Raw genomic sequence first — 17048 nt, forward strand, 5'->3', positions numbered from 1 at the left:
GTCACCGTCCTCTCCATACCGGATGGAGAAGGCCCGGGTTCGAATCCCATCGATGACGCGAGGAATCTTAATGGGCTTTTTTCACTCCTTGGCTGAGTTAGTCGATCTGAGGCGTAGATAGCAAGATGTTCCCCCAGAAACTGGGTTTTTCGTCAAGCAAAACAGACAAATCGACCATGGAACACAGCACGGCAGATGAATTTAATTATTCGGGTGCCCTAAAAATAAAGACCTTGTTTTTGTTAACAACTAACAATTATCTCTTTCGCAACTGCGATCAGGGGAAGGGACTTTTTTTTTTTTTTTTTTTTTCAGTTTTGCCTTACCTTTAGGAGGTCGAATTCAAAACATTTCTAGTTTCGATCAAAATTTGAGAAAATTTGTCAAAGAAGAGTTCGTACAAGCATGCAAGGTCACCGTAATTATGTTCTTAACCCCCCCCCCCCCCAACTAATTTGATTCCAAGGTTCACAAGTTCATGTATCAATATTTAAGTATCTTGCAATACATCGAACGGAACATGGAAATGTTTAAGAATGTTAATGTGTACAAGTGGTATCAAAGAACATTTCTCTTGATTTTATGCGTCTGCGCTTTTAAAACCGATTTCGTCGCAGATCTCTCTCTTCAGTAATCAGCCATCATGTCGATATTCCACCTTCCTTGATGAATAGGAATGTAAGAAATGAACTTTCAAGCTCATATTGTAACCCAATTTTAAAAATATGGTAACCGTGAATTTGTCAGTTTCGTTAATTGGTGCCAATATTGGTGGAAGAACAGGATTAAGAGTTATTCAAGATTTCACTCACATAAGGTGCAAATTAACCCATGAACATACACACTCTGTTCAAAGCATTCAGTGTAGCTTCGGATGAACTTTACTGATGTGTGACTGCTCAGCAGGATAGTAGAAAGTGATGGTGAGGAAAATCTTGGCTCCTTTGCTTTATTGCGAACATATTTTAAATGATAGTAAATATAATGAAACTGATGCAATTACGTAAATGGGTCCCATACTCAAAAGTCTGGTTTAGTAGACGCTGCTTCTTATTTCTGAAGTCCATTTAAACTGAGGTCTGCTAAAGCGAAGGTTTCCTGTAGCTTGTAATTTTCAGAAAAGAAAGGGTGTAGTTCTGCGGGACAAATGAGCTAAAGGAAAAGTTAGGTCGTTGAATTGGGATGCGAATGGAAGTCGATTAACTGATGTAGTGTTTAGACTGATTTGAAACAATGATGCCGAATCACCAATGGTAATTCGGAAGAACATTAAAAAATATCTGAAAGGCATGCGGAGGGATCATTAATTAACTTGACTAGACACCAAGAGCGGATTTACTGAGGTGGTGAGATCCCTAGATCGTGGAGAAGCAATGCAGTTACTGTCAGAAATATTTTTTTAGGTTTTAATTGCTCTTCAAATATTGGTATTGCTCTTTTCCTTTAATTTATTTAGATCCATTTATTTTTAACAAATTTTTATATCCTATTAGTATTAAAAAAATCTGCGAGTTCTTATAGCAAATATTAAAGAGGCCTTTAAATATACACTGAGCGGCTTCTTCATTAGATATACCTATCCTCTTCATGAAATAGAGCGCTCCTTCAGTAGTTCTTACCATGCGATATATAGCGGGTGGACAGATACTTGGGGATGTTGCGTGTATTCAATCTTTCTTCTTGCAAAAATTGGCAAACCAAAAGATTTGAGTGACTTTAAACGTGGCATGGTCGCCGGCGCCAGATCAATGGTGTGGCTATCTCCGAAACTGCAATTCTGCTGGGGTTTTCATCGCTGAACTGAAGACTACAGTTCGGGTGTATCGAGATTGGTCCAATAATCGAGCATCCAGTGACTGGAGTTGGAAATAGCCTGTTGAGAAGCCAACGCTGATGAGACTTGTGTAAGGTAACAGAAAGGTTACAGTCAGTCAAATAACAACCCCGTGCAACAATGGTAATCAGTGGGCGTCATAACTTCTTATGGACATGTTGCAACAGACGACTGCACCTGGCTCCACTCTCGTCAGCAACAAACAAGAAGGTATGGTTATAGTACACTGGTGGTGGTGGTAATGTAAATGGTGTGCGGAGTGTTTTTGTGATGCATATTGAACCTACTTGATACCAGTGAAGACTTCCACAGGTTATCTGTAAATTATTTCCGATCAGGCCCATCCTTACACGGCTGCAGTGTATTCATCTGCGGATTGTTCTTATAACAGAATAATGCACCATGTCATAAGACCAGAATTATACAGAACTGGTTCCAGGAACATGACAACGATGGTCTCACCAGATCTCAATCCAATCGAGCACTTGTGGGAAGATGGAAAGAGCTGTTCAGAGTAGAGATCCACAACCATCCGGTTTGCAACAACTGTGAGAACCTCATTCAGTCTACGGCACGACGCAAATATAGGCTTTTCTGAGAGATTGCATCTTTGCCGTATATATGTAATGTGGTTAGCGTAGTACAAAGGCGCCTCCGTAGCCAGGAGCAGCAGTGCGTAGCAGACGCTTCTTGATTAGCCAGGGTTCGAGCCCGTGACCACCAAATACGGAGGATGCGGAAAGGTCAGGGAATGACCACCGCATATCCCCGTAGCAATATGGCCTTAGTTGCTAATGCTCCGAATAACAACAACAACCGTAGTACAATAAAGTTTTTTTTTTTCTTTCTTCTATAAGGGAAGGGATACCTAATAAAGTGGCCACTTAATATATACATCAAGGCCCGGATTACCTGAAGCCAGTATACTATGACCGGATTTAGTAATCCGGTTATAGTATACAGGATACTCTAACCTAAGTAGTCGATGTGTAAAAAAATTCCCAAGAAAAAGCACAAAATCATTTTAGATAAGTGCTATGAATTGCCTGTTCAATTGTTTTGAACATTGAAATGATTCCAGTTAAATTAAAGAATGGTTCATTTTCAAATGCTCTCTAAAATATGCTCAAAAATTTCTAGCGTGTGATTTAAAACAAATTATTGTATAATATAATCAACAATAATTGCAGAATTGATTTAAGTCAGCTGTTTCTGAGTTAGTTTTCATATTATTCTGTTTAAATGTTGATGTCATCTCTCATTATATTTTGAGACTTTTTAGTTGTTTCTTGTTGAGGTATTTTAGTTGAATATTAATGGAAGTTTTCATTATCAGCTATTATCATTTAGTACACGATCTCAGGCGGAATAAAGGCACAATCCTAAAAGCCTCTGTAGCTTATCTTCGCTGCCTGAAAAGGGATGTCGCCAAGATTCCCAATATAGAAGAACGTCAGAGATATCTGGAGCATGAGAACAGAACACTTATGTTAAAGATCTGGGTAAATACTTAATTTTCTAATAATTTTACATAATTTTAAATCTATTTGAATATTCAATATCATAGTAAACTGAAAGGAACGCACAGCTGCCCTCCTTGTCAATTATTGTATAATACTAGAATGTTCGTAGCGTTGGAAACAAACTTCATGTTACTCTCAGCTGAATTCACAGCTGTGTCTGGTAGAAACATGGCTCAGCTCACATAAACAAATCACACCACTTAGCGGTAGTGGCAAACGCTTGCCACCAAGAAAAGACAAATGTTGTTCTGCGTCCACAAGCGGGCGTAAATGCTCTCTATTTCAAAAAAGCAAACTATTATTTTGAGGCTCTATCCATCATTCTCAATGCTCTAATATTATGCCCAAGGTCTCAACTTCCCACCGGATCACACCTCTCCAAATATACAGGGGGCAAAAAAATAAAGAGTTCGCCCAGCTCTTTTGCATCCCTTTCGCTTAGGCAACTTACCACCTACAAGAAGAGTTCAACATTTTCCAGAATACTGGAAGCATCAGGATAATACCGTCATTCGACAATGAAAAGCCGATCAACTATAACCAACCTACTTTGAGACCTTGGAACGCGTGCAATGTGCACTTAAAATTGGGAACCAGATGGACATTTTCAGAGCAGCTCACGATAGTTTCTCATCTTTCTACAAACAATTTCCACATAACCTTTTCATTCACTGCTAACCATCAGACAAATCAGAGTAACACATGGAAATAAGCCCTTCAGTATTACTCTAAAGAGGGACATTTCCCACTCTAATGTTCTGTGCTACTTTCACTCACTCTATACCACTCCCTTCATGTCCTTGCATAGGGACATGAAAATGTTCAACTACCTCAACAAGTGCCTTAAATGTCTCCACGGATGACACCTGAAGATTTCGCAGCTTACTGAATTCCTTACAGCTGTTGGATTGAACCTATACCTAGCATATATATATCATTCACTAAGGAAAGTGCTGAAAAATATTAGTCTCTCTAGAGGAATACATAATCAAAGAAAAAGTCTGGTAACATCGTGACTTAGAAATGTTTGGGACGACCAACTAACGTTTGGACATGCTTTCCAAGGCCAAGAGGAAACCCTAGGTTCATTTTGAAAAGCAAAATAGTAGTTCACGTGAGCTTCCTACCATCACTCGTTATGCAATCCATTGTCAGATGCAAATCCATAGTAGCCTGTATACTGTGCCGACCGGGCTAGCCGGGTGGGTAAAGTGCCTGCCCGGCAACCCAAAGGTCGCGGGTTCGAATCCCGCCTCGGGCTTGAATCAAAGTACTGCAAAAACCTTGGGAGGTGCATTATAACAAGAAACATTTACCTAATAAATGGCTCCCTGGAAAAGCGCTTCACCTTATCAAAAAATATCCTTTACGCTTCCATAAGATGGAACCCACCAGCAAATTTTATTTATGAAGACCAATATCCTCACTCTGGCAACGTTGATCTCCAATAGGATGCCATCTATAGTAGAAATTGTCATTTACCCATGTAATCTACACAGACCTCTTCGAAGCAGTGCCTCGCCATTCTTCTCTGGTAGAACCCGTCTCTCTCCACAGGATATTGCCATACAACATGTTCCACATCTTAAATCGCGTAGACTGTGGATGACTGTGTATGAGAGAATAACACACATAGCACAATCATCCTCCAACAGAACCACCTCCATTGCTCAGCCAGTATCATGTGGATTTGGAGCTCAATCTCGCACAAGGATGAGAATGTATTGTTGCTCAGAATTTGGCACAGATAGTGACCAGCTCTTCGCAAGAAATTGCCCTTATTGGACATTCCAGTATAAACTGTGTTTGTACAGTTTCAATATATATTAACAAAATAATCTTTCAGTTCATATTAATTAAAATATTTTTGTTATTAGTTTTAATTTATTATAAGTGACTACGTTAAGTATTTATTAGGTAAATGTTTCTTGTTATAAACGACTTGCTCCTTAGCACTTTACTGTTACTAGTCTTGATCTGAAATGTTTAACTGCTGCTGAATTGAAGAATAATTCTAATTTATCTTGATTTATTTATCTTAATAGGAACTCGAACTGAAACTTCGAGCTCATGGAATTCCAGTGTCTGACAAAAACTGGGACTCGTATGAAGAGGTTGACCTTATTGGTACTTATGGAAATGGTATGGAATCTAGAAACGATATCGGTGAAAACCCCGGCTCTAGAACGAATTGGATGACTGTCGTAATTAAAGAAGAAACTCCATACAGTTCCGGCCCAGACCTCGTCTCGGGTGTTAATGAAACCAATAACGCCACTGAGGGTCCGTTATATCATTATGACATTAAAAAAGACGATTCCGCAAAGTGTGATCAACCGCGGGTGCCACCGTATATTTTGAGTCTACGTGCTGAAACTACAGACGCTGTGGACCACCATGTTGCCGATAGCGAACAGAAGTCCCATTCGGAAGATGACTGAAGTTCAATATGTTTAAAAATAGAACCTTCCATTCAAGTAAGTTGCAAGTCGCTAGCAATAAGGGAACTGGATTTCTTTCCCAGGATATGATTGAACTCATGGAGCTCTTAGAGTCATTTGATCATTCCATCAGTATAAATGTGTTTAACTTTTAATCTGTTCCTATGGAACTGAAAACTTTAGAAAGACAAGGTAATCCTTAGTCCTCGAGAGGCTATTTGGAACTGCTCAAGTCCGACCCTAGACGTTGTGATACTTACTCTATTTATATGATCGGGGTATCCAGTATTTGAAGGTTCGCCTAGTCTTGGACCCTTTATGACCTAACCAAAACAGTGCTATTTTAATAAAAAGAGAAACTCTTAAATATAAATTCAAACAAGTTTCCAGTTAAATCTTAATTACAGTGAACAATAGAAAACAAAAAGTTTGATTTTTATTATTGTAACTTTAGATATCTGAGTAAGATGACATCATTCATATTCTCCTACAAACCTACTCGCTAGGTTCAAAAATATGGACGCTGATGCTGAAGCAAAGTGTTCTATCCACATCGCTTGCTTATGGCATTGACCTCCTTTGGGTACGTTCCTTCTGTAACTCTTCACACACACTTTTCTCAAATGTTTCGGCTGTTGTCAAAGTGTCTGGATTCGCTGAAAGCTGTTCTGTTGTACAGGATGGCCATAAAGTCTGGAAACATAGGCGAATATACATAAAAATTAAAAATTAATTTAAAATAAAATAATATTATCTATGTTTTCAGATTTTATGGCCACCCTGTATTTTGTTTTATAGTTTTTCATATAATCAAACTATTCTTTCAAGATTTTCTGCAGCCTGGGACAAGAACAAAGATGTTACGTGGAGTCGTATGAGGTATTGTAGAAGCTACAACGCTTGAGATACGGTTTTTATCCAAAAAAAATTGCTGCAGTGGCTGCATGTGCGTTGTCTTATAGAAGACACAATTACAAACTTATTTCACCCTGGTAAAATCACCAATCGTGTCCATGTTCTTAATAAATGTTAATGGTTGCACTTCCAGACTCTTCTTCTCTCCTACGTTGGCCGATCGGGCCCGTGTATTTCTGGCTGGATGTTTCAGTATGACGACGCGCCTTATCATTTAGCACACCTTGTACAGAATTTTTGGCAAAACATCACTTTCAACACGTTTGACAGAGGGTAGAAAAGGCCTCTGTCTCTCACATGTCCAGGATGGTCCAAAACTAAACAAAACTAACTAACTAACTCGAACGTGACATGGAGTAGATCCTCTAACAGTATTCTCTGCTGGACAATATTAGCATTCTTGTTGTGATTATGGATAAGCTATTTTGAAAGTGTAACTCTGCAGTGACAGAGTTGCTGCAGAGTTACACTTTCAAAATAGCTGCGTGCAGAGTGACAGATGTCAAAAATAATTTCAATTTAAAAGAATAACAAATCTAATCTTTTATTTGCTCTGTTATTGATTCAAATAATCTGTATTTTATTCAGAAAACTGAAATTGTATTAAACAAATGCGATAGGAAATATTTTGAATTTGGAACACTACTCTATAATAAAAATGTATGAAGTCATTAGTTGCTTGAAACGGGAACAATAGGTGCTCATTCATATTAGCAAAGTCTAATACGAAAGATCTTTCTTAGTAGCATCGTTTGCAAAGTCAATATTATTTTAGCAAGCCAGTAATATTAATTTCATCAAGTTAATCGGCCTTTTCATTTTTTGTATTTTACTCCTCATTACGCTCAGAATGACCAATGTCTAAAAATGCAAGACATTTGAACTAAATTTAGTTCTGATTTCTCAGCTTATCTTTGTGCTGTTTTAAGAAGCATATACCAAAATCTCGTGCACACTACACGCAGTGTTCAAAGAAGATTATCAAAATCATTCTTATTTTCCACAGTCTTTTCGAGGGCAGGAATTTAAGAGGTTTGTTACCCCTCACTGGAAATGCGTTTCCAACAACCTCTTACCTAGGAACTTCGAGGATGAAGTTGCTGGGTAAGATTAAGGGGCGCAAATCCTACATAGTTCTTTGAACGTATTTACTTATTAAGGTTGTGCTACCCGTTTCCAGCTTTCAGTGGAAAAAAAAAAAGTCTGGAAATCTGTCAATGCAGGTTGCGCAATTAGGGACAAAACGATGAATTGAATATCTACATTTATTTGCATCGTAATTAAAATATGCTTTCATTTATTAGGCTTTTGGCACCCCTTACTTATTGTAATGTAATTACCTTGATAAATTTCTTGGAAGCACGACGCGACATTAATCCTAAGGCTTTGGGATTTCCAACAAGGAAACAGGAAATAGTTCACGCGTTTTCAGCACTCTTAATATTTATTTATAGAAATTTGTTTATTAGTTTTATGGGAGGGGAGTGGCAAATGATGCAAAGAAACAAGCTTATACAGCATCAACGACACAAAGAAAAAAAAAAACAAGCAAGCACTACTACTTCATCTGTGCATCCATTCCTTAAATTCATTCAAACTACCCACTTCCACAATCAATTGTTGATTGTTCCAATAATCAATTTCTCTGTAGCTGAAAGCAAATTTTCACAAGTCTATCCTGCAACCATCCTTTTTCAACTTAAATTTGTTGCCGTATGTGTTCAAAGAATGCCATAAGCAGTTGGTTCCCCTCTATCCATTCAAAACCTTAAATACCTCAATCAGGTGTCCTCACGGGTGCCTAGTTTCCAGACGCTACAATTTATAGAACTGAAGTCTTTCTTGGTAAGACCGCCCTTCAAATCTCGTTGCCCTTCTCTGTATTCGTTCGAAGAAATCCACAGCACTTGTCTTGCAATACAAATATCACAAGAGAAGATAGGAATGTTATTTTATGCACTGTCCCACCAACAAAATATTACAAAATTGAACGTCCCAACATGTGATCCTTGAATTGTCCATCATTTAGTACGTATGGAAATGAATTTGCCCTTTAAATAGAGTTGCATAGCCTCTGGTCATTGATGCTGTGCTATGGGGAAAAAAGCAGGTAATAGCAACGAGTTCCAAAGCACATGACTGTCGCTGTGTTCGTAGTGAGTATTCTTAAAAGGTAGCGTCATGTATCGGTGCACGTGGTCATAAGAAGCTACGCCAAGAATGCGACTGATCACTTCTTTGCCGTGATGCAGGCCAAAAGCAAAAGGTAACAGCGTTTAAAATAACAGATGTCTCTGCTGGCCATAAGGTGTTTACTTCAACCGACACAGCACTATCGGAACCAAGGGCAATGGGTGTATGGAGTCTTGGCCTATACTCTGTAAGGTGTGTGTGTTGCATTGTGAACGCGATAGTTGTCGAAATACTGGAAACTTGTAATTGATCCGACTCATACAGTTTACCATGGATGTGGAGGCATCCTCATAAAGTAGTGGATTCAAAGCGTATAGATAGTGAATGCCTCAGCAGTTGTAGTGTTCTTGCGTGGACAATGATTTCTTTTGCACAGTGCTGGTCGGCTCATCATTATTAGAGCTTTGTTGCTTTTATGACGTACGAAGTGAGGAAATAAAGTTCGCGGACTGGTGTTGTGGCGCTCATGTTCGAAGAGTTTTGGGGGGAAAAAGTGGCATGTTGTAGTTCAAACTTCCTCTAACAGATAGTGGTACAGACATTGTCCAGTAGGCTGACAGGTTGCAAGTAACAACCAGTTTCGTTAGTAGCGTTAACGTCCATGCCATGATTTTGCAATGGAGCAACGGACGAATATCAAATTGTTTTAAACTGAGAAAAGCTGCAGTAGAAACAATGAAATGGTAAACCTGTTTATGGTGATTAAACGTTAAGTCGTATCAGTGTGTTTGCAAGGTTATATAAACGGTTCAAAGACGGACGTGAGGATGCTCGCGCAATGAGGACAGAATCACAAAAGTTCGAGAAAGTGTTGCAAGAGATCATCGTTTTATCCTTAGAATGATGGCCAATGAGTTGAATATGAATAAGGAAACGATTCGTCAAATTCTACGTGAAGAATTAGGGAAAAGGAAGATCTGTGCAAAATATGTGCCGCATAGCCTCACGGATGAGCAGAAGCAATGAAGAGTTATCATGTGAAGACTTCATCCAATCCTAATTTCCTCGATTATATTGTCACTGGAGATGGGTGTTTTGGTATGACCCAGAGACGAAGTGTCAGAGCATATAGATTTCAAAATGCCAGGATCAAGACGATGCTGATTACGTTTTTCAACAAACAGCGCGTGATACGCGAGGGTTTTTTTTTGGTCCGGGAACAATGTAACATGGCAGGGTGCATCTGGTCTCCTAAGAGCCGCCGGTAGACCTCACCAGTGAAACTTTGGGCCATACGCACCAGGGGTTCTAGTTGTTGCCAGAAAAACATGCCCCATATCAACCAACCAGTGCCACCGTACTACCACCAGGATAGCGGGCACCGTACAAGATGGGTCCATGGACTCGTGTTGCATGCGCCACAGAGCGTACATCGGCGCGTTGTACCAGGTATTTGGACTCAACCAACCAGGACACTCGTTTCTATTCCTCTAGTGTCTGAACAGCGTTTTGGTGACATCACATTTCGCTGGCGACTGATCAGGAGCGAGAAGTGTCTCTTGGGTCGTCTGCTGTGGAACTCCCTTACGTCTGAGTGTGGGGGGGGGGGCATCGGTATTTGGGATGTTGTTCTTGCATTCCCCATATTGTATTACGATGTCAACTGTTGCACAAGTGGCCTGCTGTTGAGACCGTAACAACGCGCTGCATGCTTCGTTCCCACGAATATCCACTTCGCGTAGTCCTTTATAGTTTTGCTGGCGGGAGGTGGTTTGACTCGTTCGACACCATTCTTTGTACACCTTAAGCACAGTGAGCAACCGTCAAGACGTGCGGTTTCCGAAATGGAAGCACCGGATGCACGAGCTCCCACACCATTTGAAACTCCGTGATATCTTTACTACGTCCTATAACTGCTACTTTATCATTTTGAGCACGGGCAGATGCAAATTACCACCACTGCTTTTTATGCTGCGGCATAGTCCATTACGAATGGACTATGCACTTAATGATCACTGAATTATGGTCATATATGACCATAATGGTGAATTATGGTCTAACGAAATGCTCTGCGGTTGAAATTAAACCAGGATGGATTGAAATTAAACCAGGTTGAAATTAAACCAGGATCATTTAGGCTATTACAAAAAGTAATGAAATTTTTTGGAAAACCAGCAGACATGGAAATAGAAAAACTGCATAAAGACTGTGTGCACTCTGTGTGTCACAGTACTCTGTGAAAGGCCAGAAGTTTCAAAGAGGGTAAGTGTGTATGTTAATGTTGTGTAGTGTCATGTTTTGTTCCTCTGATCAGCGTGCATAGAGAGTGGCACAAAAATATGTGCTGTGTACTCAGTGACCAGGTCAACAGTAGCGAATGAAGAAAAATATTCGTTGACCTATTAAAAACGACCACCAATTAATCATCGAGACAGAATAAGTTACATCAAAACGAAGTCTGCACGCATTCCTATATGCGAAACGAAATGTATGACACTCGGAAGTTTCAAGTAACACGTGAAGTGGATAAAGGGAGTGCTGTTGGCAGGGGACGAAAGGGCAGATTATATAAGAGATAGCCGGGGGGGGAGGGAGAGGAGTAAAAAAAACTTGGGAATATAAGGTGTACTAGTGTAAGAGGTCACTCCAGGACAAGATGAGAGGGAAATAGGTGCTCTCAATTGCTTCTTTACTGATGTGGAAACTCTTGACTGTTAAAAGAAAAAGCGAAGGGGAAAAAAAAAAAAGAAACTTAATTTAGTTTACGTCCGGATTCCTTTTTGAATTCTACGCACCAATTGAACAGGGAGTATTCTAAGAGTCTATAAAAACTAAGACTCTTTATGAAGAGTTTAATCTGGAGTCTTAATTTAAAAAGCGGCATTACGTTTCTATGCATTTGTCACGTTTCAAACGAACACACACGTGTTAAGGAAGCAGAGATAATTAGAAATAAGACGAAAATGCTTTCACCTTTTAAAGGACATTGAAGTCAAGCAGCTATGAGCATCCTAAGCGGAAAATAATAAATTCCGATTCGACGCAGTTAATTTCTCTCACGCCAAGAACATTTGTGCACGCGTTCTTTTATTCTCATCAAACACTCCTTAGGTTGCTCACGAAAGAATGGCAGATTTGGTGTTCATTGCAGTAATAGGAGATGCCTACCCAGCTCCAGTATATAGATACGATATAGGTTACATACGTAGGTTTACTTTTTAGGAAAAAAAATACGTTATTTAAATTATCTGTTTTACTTACGCTTACACAAAGAGGGCCTCCCAGGGTTCTCTTCATCATCGTCACAGTGTCCTTAGTAATAAGTCGTTTGGCCATTTAATACCGTTAGGAGTAGGAAAACGTTTCCTCCAAGAAGTAACTGAGAAGTTAGATTCATTTCTCGGTGAGCTCTACTAATAACATAAGTATTGAATTATACAAAATTGCGTTAAATCAGTACCACAACTGGCATGAGTAGAAGTCATGTCACAGATGACGCATCACTAGGCCATGTTCATTATATTGAATACGAAACTATCAAAAAGACGAAATAAATTGTATTTCTCCACGAGAGGTAATTTCCACTGTGGAGAATCCTCGGAGATGGTTGACAGCTTGTAATTTGACTCCGCGGAGCATACTATACAAGTTAAATGAGATTTAAGTCAAGCGTGTGAAAGAGGCCCATAAAAATTCATTGTGCCATTGACGGGATTCGAACTTAACTTTTCGGCCTGAATACAAAGACAGGCATGTTAATTCTGATGAATGCAACTCCTACCACCACCGAAATTATCATCCCTCCGATATCCGAGAGGGAAAAGGCAACTAAGTTAATTCAATATGAATGCTGCCTATGGTAAAGAGAACTGGGAAAATGTTTGACCAATTCCCTCTACCATAGTGTTCAGATTGTACTAGGATTGCATTCCATCAGTTTCCTTGTCACATAAACATTAATAGATAGGCGCAATATGGCCAAAGTTGCTTTTGCGCCAAAAAAACCCAACAACAACCAACCATCAGTTTCTTTATCGATACTTGTGCGTTCTGGTTGTTTAGTTTTAAAAATAATTTTTAGATATACATTCCGATATTTATTTCCAGTCGGATTACTGACCGTAGAAAATATTTAATATGATGCTGGCTCAATCAATCCCGTAATTTCATTTGTAGGTGAAATTAGGGGACTGACAATTTATAAAGTGATAGACTTGAACTGACGAGTTTGTAGCTGTTTTTATAAGTTTTACTGATTTGCAAATTGTATGATATTCGAAAGTTGCATGGTAAAATTATTAAGAACTGTGTATTGGCTTAAGAAGATTACTTCAACCTATTGAAGTACAAACAAAAAAACACAGGCTAGAAACTCATTGGAAAATCAACCCAATTTGATGGTTTACACATAAGATTATCTCAACAATCAGTCTTCCAGTTGACACACACCAAGGACGCTCTGCTTCTTCGTCTTCACAAAGGCCAGTTTATAGTTTGTAGTGGTAGTTTATAGTAGTAGCCAGTTTGTAGTGGTAATGTTACCATTACCACTACAAGGGTACCACTACAGTTACCATTTCCATTACTTTAGGAGCAATTCTACATTTTTTTTTTTTATTTTGACAATTATTGTATCTTGTGCAATTTTTTCAAAAACATGTTATATGAAGATTTCAAAAATATTTTTTGGAAGTTTATTGTTACAAATGAAATGCTGAGGGTAGTTTACACACTATATGAAAGATCTGTGCCCTAACGGATAATATTTTTTTCCCCTAATACAAACATCGGTTTGTAAAATTCGTACAGCAAAGATATTTTTGTAGGTAGCCAAGAGACCTTAGTAAGCATTAGTCTCATTCTTCAAATGGAGCATGTAGATGTGAAATCATCTTGCATTCAGGAAAATAAAATACGATTCATTTAAAAAATTGAGTGCGAGAGAAAGAAGGAGAGATGTTAGAAAAGATTACCAAGTATTACAAGTCAACCATACTGCATATTCGATCATTATATTTATTAATAATCGAAATAACTTTACATGAGCAGTAGTACAAATATAATGGTTGTTTAGGTAATGTTATAACAGGGGTAGCCAAAGTTAGTAAACCTGTGAGCTGCACACAAAACGATCGCAAAATTTCTTAAAGACAAATCTCCAAGAAAATTAAAGACAATTCAACTCTTCCCATCAAAGTTAATTATAAAGAGATCTAAAGCATTGTGTGCTTTAGAAGGAAATTGTTTCTAAAAAGCGCAACTTAACTTTCTGTATGAGTGAAAGCTAGAATCACAGTGCGCGAATTCGAAAGATATCAGTTGAGTACTAAATTCATTAAACAACTGTTTTCTACTCACGAGACTAGCAGTTATTATTTTTTTTAAATTTCCTATTACTAAAATAGTATTATTTTGTATTATTAGGCTCTCGAGGCACGGTTTGACTACCCTTATTACATAATGACAAAAACTATTTACAGTTGATTATACCAAAAGAACGAATGACAGATTATTCTAAAGGGGCGATTTTTTTTCTCTCAACCTCTTCAAATTCCAATAATAATATTGAAGTTCTCTTTGCAAATTCAAACTAGAGTACGCGCCCCCTTTATTCCTAATTTAAATTTAGTTTTAAATAAAAATACCGTTTCAATATTATTTTTAACGTCCATAGATATAAACCGCTTTATATTGGATTTTATCTCTCCCATTATCTTGCGCACGATTTTAGTAGCTCATAAGTCAAGCGAATTCATTTTTACTTGAGAATTACACTTTAAACTAATGATTCTTTACACTTTTCCAGCTGAGCGATTCCCGATAGTTCAATAAATAATTTTCTGTTCAATCTCAAAATCTGAGAATGGCCTACATAATGAGCCGTTTGCAACTTTTCTCAATGACATTCGTTCTCATTTTGGAGTTGAACATTTGGCAACTGTTATGTTGAGCTGTCACTCGAGAACCTGCAAAAGAAAAAACATCAAGGAAAATGCATTCTGAAAGCTTACTGTATAAATATAATGTGGAGATTGTCAGATAAGGCAAATTAATTTAAACTCATCAATATTACTTTTTCGTATCTCATCTGTTTGTTTTTTTTAATTCAACGAACAGGTTTTAAGATGCCAATAAAATAAATTATATAATACCACTTCTTTTACAGTTGCATAAGACTAAGAATGGACTGGTTTCAAAAACGATTCGCCAATTATTCAATATGACTTTCGAAGGAACATCGTTAAGAGTTAACTTAGGGTTTATTAAAGTCATTTTCTTGTTCAAAACGCTTCCGAAATATATGGTAAAAAACATACTTGATTAACCAATAATTAAAAGGTATAAGAATAAGGAAAATAAAGTATGATGTAGCAAAATGGGAGAAAATATTGACAGATTATTGAAGAAAAGATCACGAGGAAGGTTAGAGAAAATATAAAAGAGGAATTAACAGAATAATAAAAATTAAAGCGTCATGAAACCTGAGACAAAAAAGTCAAATGCAATTAAGGAATAAATACATGCACACACAAAATGAATCTTTATTCATTATCAAATCGGGCCGCCTTTGTTTCGAATAACAGGAAATCTGCGGCGCGGCATGGATTCTATAAGATGTTTTAGTGCGTTTTGTTTTAGTTGTGCCCATTCTTCCAGCACAATATCCCATAGCTGAGGACAAGGTTGAGGGAAGAGGACTTCGTTGCCGAATAGCTCTCTCCACCATGTCCCCACATTCTCAATAGGATTGAGATCAGGTGAATGTGGGTAGCCAGGGGAAGATGGTGGAAATCCCTGTAATGTTTTCTCCAAACCATTCATTCTTGCACGATGCGATGTCATTCATAAAGTGACCATCACCTTCGGGATAAAAGTGTCACATTGCAGGGTGCAGTAGATTTGATACAAAATTCAGGTACTCCCTAGATGACATTCGACTTTCCACTGGTATCACCGTACCCAGTCCCTGCCAACAAAACATTCCTCTTACCATAATACCACTTCTAGATGTTTGGGTTGTCATAATAAAACAAACAGGGTCCATCGCTTCATGAGTTTCTCGCCGCACACTCTGCCTACCATCAGTGAAAAACAAAGTGATCACATGACTTTGTTCCACTGTCCAATCACGACGTTCTCGACACCACTGCAAGCGGATTTTTCTGTTTTTCTTCTGAAAAAAGTGGCTTCTTAATAGGCAACTGACTGCCAATACCCAATTTTTCAATTCCTTGCTTATGGTACGGGTTTAAATAGGACAGTTCTGAGCCTGGTTGAATTCAGATGTTACTGACTGCACACTGGATGTCCTATTTTTCACGTAGCTCTCTTTAGAGTACGACGGCTTCGCTCTTGAAGTACTGTATTGAAGTATTTTGAGAAACCAGTTATGTCTTTTGTTTCTTGAATTGCGGCTCCTGCTAAACGTGCACCCACGAATAGACAGTTTTCGAAGTCTGATAGATCCTGCGTTTTCTCCATTCTGACTTTAGATTACTGCAGTCGAACAGCAGAAAATGACACCTATCGGTATTGCACTTCATCCGATGGCTGTGTAGTTGGTGCATAGTGCACAGACAAGAAAAGTTGACCCAGACCCAGCTCTAGGGATGGGTAGCGGGAAGCTATCGCAAATTTGGCGTTTGCTCCCAGGTGGCTCAGTGGCTCTTTTTTTTTATTAGTAGATGTTCTACTTGATACTGATCATACTGTTCCTTGCGTGACTTAATACAAAGGTTTGTGTTTTTTGGCAGGTGTGTGTATATATTAACAAATTAAGTTTAGTTGCAAGGTAAAGAAAAGTTTGGATTCACAAATTAATTCAGCCCAATGTAATTGTGTATGGTTAGTGATTCCAAAAACTACTGGAAATGCAGAAAGTATTTTAAAATTAAATTTATAACTGATTTTTTCGGTTATATTACTGGTAGACACGAAGTTTCGCGCAGAGGGCCCATCAAAAATTTTTTTTTAAGGATAGGGGGTCATAATTCCACTATACAGGGTGTCTCAAAAATACACTAACTTCAGGAATGAGTTCCTCATATGTAGACAATAAAAATATTTTATATCAACATAGTTCCGGAAATGCTTGGTTCCCGAGTTATTAACCGAAATGTCTTATTCCCGCAGATTATTTCCTTTATCACAAGGTACTAACAGAATCGGGTGGATTTCCATTCCCACCATGTACTCAAATCA

At 38.3% G+C, this 17048-nt stretch overlaps 2 protein-coding genes across 2 annotated transcripts in view; one reads left to right on the forward strand and one right to left on the reverse strand.

Moving 5' to 3' along the window:
• LOC150080677 (transcription factor EC-like) overlaps window positions 1–6131 on the forward strand; it is a 57647-nt gene extending 51516 nt beyond the window's left edge. Inside the window, exons 5-6 of the mRNA XM_090381495.1 lie at window positions 3171–3336; window positions 5403–6131. Coding sequence (XP_090237621.1) covers window positions 3171–3336; window positions 5403–5798 — 562 coding nt within the window. The 3' untranslated portion in view covers window positions 5799–6131. The remainder of the gene's footprint in view (window positions 1–3170; window positions 3337–5402) is intronic.
• An 8351-nt stretch (window positions 6132–14482) lies between these two features.
• Window positions 14483–17048, reverse strand: part of LOC150080678 (uncharacterized) — a 49747-nt gene continuing 47181 nt past the window's right edge. The window contains exon 6 of the mRNA XM_090381348.1: window positions 14483–14812. Within this exon, the coding sequence (XP_090237474.1) occupies window positions 14788–14812 (25 nt within the window). The 3' untranslated portion in view covers window positions 14483–14787. The remainder of the gene's footprint in view (window positions 14813–17048) is intronic.

The sequence above is a fragment of the Mastigoproctus giganteus genome, chromosome 9 (assembly GCF_048544385.1).
Source record: "Mastigoproctus giganteus isolate SK-2022 chromosome 9, ASM4854438v1, whole genome shotgun sequence".
NCBI lineage: Eukaryota > Metazoa > Arthropoda > Arachnida > Uropygi > Thelyphonidae > Mastigoproctus > Mastigoproctus giganteus.